We start from the raw sequence: 10,387 nt of genomic DNA, 5'->3' as shown, positions 1-10,387 counted from the left end.
GTGAAGTTAGCCTGGTGGATTGGGGCGCGCACTGAAAAATATGAAATAGAAAAGAATAGAGAATACCAGGCTAGCTGAATGTAGTAAGAGTTTGTGTAGTTCAATGATACTTTTATTCAGTATATATATTTGTGTGTGTCCGTGTGTGTGTGTGTGTGTGTGTGTAACAGGTATTTCTTGCTCTGGGTTGCTGTCAAAAGGGTTTGAAACACACCTGGTAAACTCTAACACTGTGCGTAAGTGGCAAATATGGTTCTAAAATGGTGTCCTTTTTTTTAATTAATTTTTTTTGAGAGAGAGAGAGCACAAATGGGCCCACCCAAACATGAGTGGGGGGAGAAGGAGCAGACAGAGAGGGAGAAAGAGAATCTTAAACTAAGCATGCTTCACACCCAGCCCAAAACCCCATGCGGGACTTGAACTCACGAAGGTGAGATTGTGGCCTCAGTTGAAATCAAGAGTCAAGTGCCTGACTGAACCACCCGGTGCCCCTAAAATAGTGTTTTGGGGTTTTTTAAATGTTTATTTACTTTTGAGAGAGAGAGAGAGAGAGAGTGAGAGTGAGCACGAGTGGGGGAGGGGTAGAAAGAGAGAGGGAGACACAGAATCCGAAGCAGGCTCCAGGCTTTGAGCAAGCCTTTAGCACAGAACAGGATGCAGGGCTCGAACCCACGACCTGTGAGATCATGACCTGAGCCAAAGTCAGATGCTTAACTGACTGAGCCACCCAGGCGCCCCCACATTATGTTTTTTTTTAAATATAAGTATGCTGTGTTCTGAGTCACAGTGTAAATTTTTTTAAGTTTATTTATTTATTTTGAGAGAGAGAGCCGTAGGGGAGAGTAGGGTAGGGGCAGAGAGAGAGGGAGAATCCCAAGCAGGCCTCACGCTGTCAAGTGCAAAGTCTGACATGGGGCTCCAACCCACAAACTGTGAGATCATGACCTGAGCTGAAACCAAGAGCCTGTCATTTATCCGACTGAGCCACCCAGGTGCCCCGTCCCCACCTTTTTTGTGTGTGGATTCTAGTTTTTAAATTTTTGGAAAACCCTGCTTTTAGGATTCATACAGAACTGGGGTACCTGGTTGGTTCAGTCCGTCAGGCCTTCTACTTCTGAGCATGATCTCAAGTCTGCGAGAATGATCCCCTCTTGGGGTCCATGCTGATCGAGGAGCCTGCTTAAGATTCTTTCTTCCCCCGCCCCTACCCCTGACCTCTCTAACTCTCCAAAAAATAACAATAATAATAACTTATAAAGAACTCACCATGGGGAACTGACCCAGATTAAAGGAGACTAAAGAGATTTGACAGTTAATACTGAACACAAGGCATGGTGACTCTGAACTCTGAACTGGGTCTTGGATTACCTGTATCTATTAGGCACATGATTTTTTTTAAACATTTTTTTTCTTTTTTAATTTATGTGTTTTTATTTTATTTTTTAAATTTTTAATGTTTATTTATAAGAGAGACAGCGTATGAGCAGGAGAGGGAGACACAATCCAAAGCAGGTTCCAGGCTCCGACCTGTCAGCATAGAACCTGATGCGGGGCTCGAACTCATGAACCACGAGATCATGACCTGAGCTGAAGTCAGACGTTTAACCGACTGAGACATCCAGGTGCACCTAACATGTTTTTACTTTTGAGAGACAGAGCGTGAGCAGGGGAGGGGCAGAGAGAGAGAGGGAGACAGATTCCCAAGCAGGCCCTGCGCTATCAGCTAAGAGCCTGACGTGGGGCTCAAACTCACCAACTGTGAGGTGATGACAGAGCCAAAATCAAGGGTCTGATGCTTCCCTGCCTGAGCTACCCTGCCTCCCCTCTTTTTTTTAAGTTCATTTATTTATGTTGGGGGGGAGGGGCAGAGAGAGAGGGAGGGACAATCCCAAAATGATGAGATTCCCACAAACGGTGAGATCATGACCTGAGCTGAAATCAGAGTCGGAGGCTTAGCCCAGAGTATGTTTCTATCTGTAAAGAACATGACCAAAGTTCTTCACAGTTTACAAAGTATTTTACTGTTTACATCATCTTTTTTTTTTTTTAACTTTTTTAATGTTTATTTGTTTTTGAGAGAGAGAGAGAGCAGGGGAGGGGCAGAGAGCAAGACACAGAATCCAAATGGGGCTCAAACTCACCACCTGTGAGATCATGACCTGAGCTGAACTCAGATGCTCGACAGACTGAGCCACGCAGGCGCCCCTGCATCATCTATTTGAATTTGTAAAGTGCTGTCCCATTCGCACGGCAGGTGCAAGATGAAGTTAACGGAGGGCCTGACGCAGCGTGTGTTGTCTGTTTACAGATGAACCCACTGCGGCCACAGTCCTTCAGTGTACACACATTTCTTTACTGTCTCTTGAGACTATTGGAGTTTACAGAGAACATCATTTGCTTTAGGGTTTGCAAGGGGTTTTGCTGTTTCCAAAGGATGTTGTAATTTCCAGGTACTTGGCATTATAGAAAGCACTTCACAGCTTGCGCAGCAAAAGGAGAGTTGACGCAGTATGTGCTGAACGCCTCACCCAGCATTTTGCTGCAGATGCGCCCATTTACAGCCTCAAGCCACCGCGCTTGCGCCTGACAACGGGCTCTTTCCAATTCAGGAGTTGTGGACCAGGGCACTTTTCACAAAGTTGTCCACCCAGCTTTTGCCGGATTCCAAAGCACTGAAAGTTCACTGCCTCAACTGGCCCTCTCGGGAGGCCTCTGGAGGGCAATATAGGGATGGTTATCCCAGGTTTGGGGGCAGGGGGGCTGGGGCCAGGGAGGGGGAGGGACAGAGGTCATTTCCTGGTTCCAACCTGTCCCAAGCTATGCAAGCTACCCCCAGCCAGGCCTGGGGGAGAGCCTCACTGCATCCACCTGGAAGGTGAAAGAAGCAATGCTGGGGGACCTCCCTACCCTCTCTGGGCCTGAGTTTAGTCTCTTATTTGGGCTGCAGCTCGGGCGAGGCCCCGATTGGAGGATGGGTGTATATTTGTGTTTTGGCAGGGCTGGGGGGGGCGGTCCCTGCCTTTGAAGAGCCCACCTTGTAATAGGTGGGGAGACCAGGTTCCCCCAGCGGACAGAGAGCAGACCCAGAGTGGAGGGGATGGAACAATCTGGAAAATTCCCCAGAGGAAGAAGTGTGCCAGGCTGGGTCTAGACCAGTAGGTAGCAACTGGCAGGAGGGGCGAACGAATTGAGGTGAGAAGAATGGTGGGAAATAGAAGAGCAGACAGACTGACAGGAGGAGCGGACAGAAAGATAGCATGATGTGAGAGAGCAGGCCGCAGGGAGAGACAGGTTAGGGCATTTGTTTGGGACAACACAGACCCTGGGGTCAGCCTGCCCCTTGCTAGCACGGTGGCCTGGCCTCAGACTCCACATCTGTAAAATGGGGATAACGGTCATGTCGACCTCATGGGTGGCTGTGAGGTTCAAATGACTTCATACTTGCAAGGCATTTGGAACAATGCCTGATGCATCCATTATGCACCAAATAAGCGTACGTAAAATTAATCAGAAAGGGAGACAGAAGGTCTCAGAGGGGAAAATCGGAGAAGCATTAGAGAGAACCAGACTAGGGGCAGAAGCTGGAGACACAGAAGGTCACGCCGGAGGAGGACTCCCCAAGAGCCTCCTGGGGGAGGCAGTATTGGCTGGGTGGGGATGAGAGACATTTCAGGGCTCTGACCAGCCTGTCGCCAGGACAGGACACATTGGGTGAGGAAGGCAGCACTGGAGGCCGGTCAAAGGGGCTGGGTGGAGAGGAGAAAATGCCCCCCCCCCGTCAGGTCTCTAAGCACCTGTCTCCTCCGTGTGTCTCCAGCAGAGGCAGCAGCTGCCCCAACTGCGGCTCCTGGCCCTGCCCAGCCTGGGCACGTGTCCCCGACCCCGGCCACCACATCCCCTGGGGAGAAGGGTGAGGCGGGCACCCCAGTGGCTGCGGGCACCAGTGCGGCCGCCATCCCCCGACGCCATGCCCCCCTGGAGCAGCTGGTCCGCCAGGGTTCCTTCCGTGGCTTCCCAGCACTCAGCCAGAAAAACTCGCCTTTCAAGCGGCAGCTGAGCCTCCGGCTGAATGAGCTACCGTCCACACTGCAGCGCCGCACCGACTTCCAGGTGAAGGGCACAGGTGAGACCTGGGCTTGGTGGGAAGAACATCAGGATCAATGCCTTGCCATCCTCTGGAGGAGGCAACAGATACAGAAGAGGTGTATACACCTTGATGGATTAGCACTGTCTGCCATGGGAAAGGAAAGAGAGGTGGAGCACATCATGGTCGATTAGCAGTGTCTGCCACCAGTGTGGTGGGGGGAGGTGGTGGTGGTAGTACAAATCATGATCGATTAGCAATGTCTTCTTATGGTGAGGACTAGCAGAAGGATGGCATGAGCCCTGATTGATTAGTAATGTCTGCCATAGTTAGGGAACCGAGAGGTACATCATACATGCATACATCAGCAAAGTTGGCCGTGGGTTCCAAGGGAGAAGAAAGCTGTCTAGATGCCATTTTTTGCTCAGGAGGAGACTGAGACTCCATAGGCCAATGCCCCCCTTCAAGCCTTTGGCCAGGAGAGACATGACATCCAACTAGGTGAAGGATACAGGCTCAAAGCGAGGGAGGATTGTGATGGGTTCACAGTGTCCGCCCAGGGCAGGGAGAACAGAATGATGGCATATGTCATGATCGCCTTACACTGCCTGCCACGGGCAAGGAAAAGGAGCGAGGTGCTATGCCATGTGATTGGTTGGTGAAGGTTGCCATGGTTAAGGGAGAAGAGAGAGCAGAAGTTATGTTGTGCCCAAGGAGAGGCCCCCAGAATGGGGCCAGTGGAGACATGAGGCGAAGGGCACATGTGAGCACGGGGACCAGGGGTCACGGAGCACAGAGATGGATTTGCGAGGTCGCTGGTGGGCAGAGGGTCAGACAGGGGCAGCACCCATGTCTTCCAGGGACAGTGCTGAGGAAAGAGGCAGCAAGCACGCCATCATCTATGAGCAGTGCCTGCCCTGGGCGGTGACAGGAGAGGTGGCATAGCTGCTCTGTTTTTCTTAGAAGGAAAATGAGGTGACAAGGACCCAAGCTCCCTCCCAGCATTTGGTCAGTAGAGCCGTGAGGCCTGGCCAGGAGAGAGGGATGGGGAGCAAAGAGTTCAGTGGGAAAGAAGCATTGTGTTTGATTACTAATGTCTGCTATGAGCCAGAAAGAGGAGAGAGGTGGCGTATGTTATGATCTAGAAGCAAGGTCCACCATCGGGGAGGGGGAAAGAGGTGTGGCGAGGTGCCATGTTCTGCCCGAGGGCGGTGGGCAAGAGGAGTGCCCCTCCCCGCAGCTGTGGGTGAAGTCGTGTGGTCTGGCCCGCTTTCCTCTTCCATATGCCAGCTTGGAGACACCCACCTCTCGTGGCCTCAGGACTGGCGTGGAAAGTGTTGATCTGCATCCAGAAGGCTGGGCTGGTCCCAAAGGTGACTGCTGAACAGATAGATCCCAATGCTTGCTGAGAGTGGCGCACACACGCTCCACGTCCCACAGTGTCCCTCGGCCTTCACATGCCCTGGCTTTTGCTGTTCCCAAGCACCCTGCCATGACACACCCCCCAGGGCTGTAACAAGCGCTCCCCCGAGATGTGGCAGGCTCCCCGGGCTTCAGGTGGAAGCTTCCTGCACCCGTAGCCAGTTGCACACTTGCTGGGATGTGACCCACCACCTGGAATTTTCAGATTCACACATGTCACTTGCCACAGGTGCCACACCCAGAAGTCATACACTTGATGTGACTCAAAAGTCACACCCCCTGGGGTGTCACAGAACCAGATGTTTCCTTTAACACATACTTAGACACATCTCCAGATACCACATGCAGATCAGCACACACAAACCACACAGACGTGTGAAGTCACACCTGCAGATTCATGCACACTTGCAAACACATTCATACATCCCCCGTGGCTGCCGGGATTGGCTCACGCTTGGGAATCACAAGACACCGCACGCCTAGAGTTTGCTCACACTTAGATGCCAGGCCCTTGGAGCTGCACGCCTGCCTAGACTAAAAATGCACAGTCTTAATAGACTTGACCTAGAAACCACTTACTCTCCCACCTGGGCACCCCCACATCTCACCTGCTAAGTCCAACAGCCATTTCTTTCTTTCTTTCTTTTAATGTTTGTTTATTTTTGAGAGAGAGAGAGAGAGAGAGAGAGAGAGAGAGAGACAGAGTGCAAACAGGGGAGGGTCAGAGAGAGAGGGAGACACGGAATTTGAAGCAAGTGCCAGGCTATGAGCCATCAGCACAGAGCCCAATGCGGGGCTCAAACTCATGGACAGTGAGATCATGACCTGGGCCGAAGTCGGATAATTAAACTGAACCACCCAGGCGCCCCTCTACAGCCCGTTTCCTTTTGATGCTCAGTGGAACGTTACATGTGCTTCCTTGGAGATGACCGCTTGCTGAGATGTCACAGCTCTTGTCACACCGCAGTGGCATTTCTCTCTTGTTTATTTGGATGGCACTTTTCTTTTCCCTCATCCCAAGCCCTCGTGAGGCCACCACACCTGCTTGGCATTCCCTGTCTTGCTGGCACCAGTGCGTCTCTGTCCTCATGATGGGTGCAGTAGGCCAGGCCAGGTGTGGTGGGCAGGGCCCCCACTTCTCCACCCAAAGTAGGACAAATGATCCCCAGCCACTCCTCCACGGTGTGGCCAACATCCAGCCTGACTCGTCAGTGCTTTTCCATATACCTGGTTGGACATATTTTTTAAATAATATATATGGTTGAACATTTAAAATATTTCTCCTGGTGTATAACTACACAGAGGTTTTTTTTGTTTTGATGTTTGTTTATTTTTGAGAAAGAGAGAGAAAGTGTGTGCACGTGCACGAGTGGGGGAGGGCCAGAGAGAGAGGGAGACAGGATCCAAAACCAGCTCTGAGCTGACAGCACAGAGCCCGACGCAGGGCTCAGACTCACAAACCATGAGATCATGACCTGAGCCCAAGTCAGACGCTCAACCGACTGAACCACCCAGGCGCCCCAGCACACACAGATCACGAGGTCCTCCGTGGTTTGGGACCTCAGCCATCAAAACGTCACGTACCACCTGGCTGTTGTACCACTCAGGGGTCACACACACGTAAGCACGGAGTTGGCATTGTCACGGCCATTTGGTTACTGCAGAGTAGAGCCACGACATACACACCTTGTGAGGGGAAGCACCCCAGGTGGTAAGAGAGGGCCGCCTGAGGGCACAGGGTCAACGGTAGGGCCTGGCCTCTTCTGTGACCGCCACCCTTCCCTGACTTCCAGTGCCTGAGATGGAGCCCCCGGGCGCCAGTGACAGCGATGGCATCAACGCGCTCTGCACACAGATCAGCTCGTCTTTCGCCAGCACTGGAGCCCCGGCACCCGGGCCACCGCCGGCCTCAGCGGGTAAGCTCTGCACCCTGCAGCGCCCCCCTGCGGTCCCCTGCTCCATTCAGGGGTGCCTCAGACACTCCGGGACCCTTGGGATCCCATGGACTTAGAACCATGGCCCATGTAAGGGCTGCGGGGCCATCAGGTTAGAGCCTTGGGTCATCTTGGAGTCACGGGGCCGTCTCAGAGCCTGGGCTCCAGAACCATGAGGTAACCTTAGAATCACGGGGGCAACTTCGAACCACAGGATCGATTTTCAACCGTCCTGTCCCAGAACCATAAAACTGAGACACCTGCAGCCTCAGGATCACAGGACATTAGAGCCTCCAGTTTGGGAACCGTGACACCCTGGAGTCGCCTAGAGCCCTGAGCTTGCCCTAGAACCGTGCAAGCGCTTGGACCTGTGCTATAAATTTAGATCTCTAGACTCTTTGGAAAGACAAACATAAAACCATTGAACCTCGCTCACTAGGTTAGACCCCTGCGCTCTGAGAAGAGTCCACGCAGTCTTCGAATCTTAGCCTCCTCAGACAATAGTGTCAAAACACCAGAAGGAAGGGTGGCATTAAAATCTGCAATAATGGGCTCGGCACTGACCAATCAGAAGGGAAGCTGGCCCGGTGCCTGTCAGTATTGCCTGGGCTTTTCCATCTTAGGGCCTGAGACTCTCAGAACTGTACTTTCTTGGCACTTGAGAACAGTGCCGTGGTCCAGGGTGGTGAAGCCACGTGCCCCAAAGGCCACACAGCTGGTGAGGGGCAGAGCGCGACTCGATGGCTACAGACTCTGGCCTCCCAGCCTCAGGTTCTCTCGGCTGCCGCCCATGCCCCTCAACTGCCCCTCTCCTCCCTCTAGGGACTTCTGCCTGGGGTGAGTCCTCCGTGCCCCCTGCAGCTGCCTTCCAGCCCGGGCACAAGCGGACCCCTTCGGAGGCGGAGCGGTGGCTGGAGGAGGTGTCCCAGGTGGCCAAGGCGCAGCAGCAGCAGCAGCAGCAGCAGCAGCAGCAGCAAGTGGCCTCAGTGCCTCCGGTGGCCCCCGCCCTGCAGCCCTTTCCCGCCCCTGTGGGGCCCTTCGATGCCACGCCTGCCCAGGTGGCCGTGTTCCTGCCGCCCCCACACATGCAGCCCCCTTTTGTGCCCGCCTACCCGGGCCTGGGCTACCCGCTCATGCCCCGGGTGCCCGTGGTGGGCATCACCCCCTCACAGATGGTGGCCAATGCCTTCTGCTCAGCCGCCCAGCTCCAGCCCCAGCCAGCCACCCTGCTCGGGAAAGCCGGGGCCTTCCCGCCCCCGGCCATGCCCACTGCTCCAGGGAGCCAGGTCCGCCCACGCCCCAATGGGGCACCCTGGCCCCCGGAACCGGCACCTGCCCCGGCCCCCGAACTGGACCCCTTTGAGGCCCAGTGGGCAGCATTAGAAGGCAAACCGGCTGTAGAGAAGCCTTCCAACCCCTTCTCGGGCGACCTGCAGAAGACCTTCGAGATCGAACTGTAGCCTGTGCCGCCCTGCCCACCCCAGCATCTCCAGGTGCCCACACCTGGGAATGGAGGCCCAACCTCTCCCTGGTCCCGCTCCCTGGGCCTGCGCCCTCCCCCCAACACCCCCTCTAACCCCTTCCCGCGACCACCCCCCACAACCACTACGGAACCGACATTGTAACGCCCAGGTTGCGACAGGATGGAATTCAGGGACGGACCCAGCCTGGCTAAGGGACCCATTTCACTGCCAGACTTAGGCTGGCGGTGCCCTTCCCCCACCCCCCTCCAACCCCAGACACAGCGGGATGGCCACAGTCCCACTGAGCGCCCTCGGTTCAAACTACATTTCCCAGTTTCTGTTGTTGACCTTCCGCCTTTCAGTGTTGGGTGGGATGGGGCCCCCCACGAGTGCCCGCCCCAAGTCTGGCCGTCCCCTCCCAGACACAGCACAAGCAAAGGGCTTCCCTCTGCCCACCTGCTGCGTTCACTGCCAATGCTGTGCTCTCCCCTATCCCCCCTCTCCCCCACTCGGGCGCCCACATCTTCCTTGGGCCAAGGTCTCATGGGGGCAGGGGCCAAGTTGGGGGCCCGGGAGGCAGGGTAGGGGGAAGAGGAAAGAGATGCTCAGTTACCTCACGTCAGTGCCCGCTGGGGAGGGGTCCGGGAAGAAGGGGGGTGCCTGGCGGGTACTTTTCTATCTTTTATTTCCAGATTTTTTTGTATCTAAACTCACAGATTTGTATTATACAAGGACAGCCAATAAAGGAAGAATATAATGGTGTCCCTGGGCCAGCAGGGTGTGTGTCCAGGGGGGACGGTATGGTGACAGAGCCTTCCCTTCTGAGTCATTTCCTAAAGCAAGAAAAAAAAAACGGAGGATCTTGCCACACGGTAGCTTTGGAGCCATAACATGGTAGGAGGGAATGCTGACACAGCCTGTGAGAGGTGAGTATTAAAAGGGACCCAGGGGCGCCTGGGGGGCTCAGTCGGTTGAGCATCCGGCTTCGGCTCAGGTCCTGATCTCACGGTTCGTGGGTTCAAGCCCCACATCAGGGTCTGTGCTGACAGCTAGCTCAGAGCCTGGAGCCTGTTTCAGATTCTGCATCTCCCTCTCTCTCTGACCCTCCCCTGCTCGCACTCTCTCTGCCTCTCAAAAATAAATTAAAAAAACATTTAAAAAAATTTAAAAAGGGACCCACAATTAATCACCCCAATTTCTAACGCTTACAGATTTTCAATCAAAGAATTTAAAACATTGCATTTAGCTGGTAATAAGTTTCAGTATTGAAATTTTCAATAACCAGGTTTGGAATCCTATATCTTTGACTGAACTGGAAAATTCTTGTTTGGTCGATTGCCATTCTCCGTAACTCAGGCCAAAGTGTCATCTGACTCGGCAACATGTGGTGTTCAAGTCTCTCTGTTGTTTCTGGAGTCCCTTGATATAACCCATGAGTTACATACTTTAAAATACACAACATATAAACTATAGGTTTCATTGTT

The 10,387-nt window shown here is 53.6% G+C and overlaps 1 protein-coding gene across 1 annotated transcript in view; it reads left to right on the top strand.

Moving 5' to 3' along the window:
* NUMBL (NUMB like endocytic adaptor protein) overlaps positions 1-9,665 on the top strand; it is a 24,784-nt gene extending 15,119 nt beyond the window's left edge. The window contains 5 exon segments of the mRNA XM_029924293.1: positions 3,682-4,123; positions 5,375-5,404; positions 5,407-5,457; positions 7,300-7,422; positions 8,263-9,665. Coding sequence (XP_029780153.1) covers positions 3,682-4,123; positions 5,375-5,404; positions 5,407-5,457; positions 7,300-7,422; positions 8,263-8,900 — 1,284 coding nt within the window. The 3' untranslated portion in view covers positions 8,901-9,665.
* The last annotated feature ends 722 nt before the right edge of the window (positions 9,666-10,387 follow it).

Source organism: Suricata suricatta, chromosome 16, assembly GCF_006229205.1.
Source record: "Suricata suricatta isolate VVHF042 chromosome 16, meerkat_22Aug2017_6uvM2_HiC, whole genome shotgun sequence".
Classification (NCBI taxonomy): Eukaryota; Metazoa; Chordata; class Mammalia; order Carnivora; family Herpestidae; genus Suricata; species Suricata suricatta.
The sequence above is the reverse complement of the archived record's forward strand: the minus strand, read 5'-3'. Positions and strand labels throughout refer to the sequence as shown.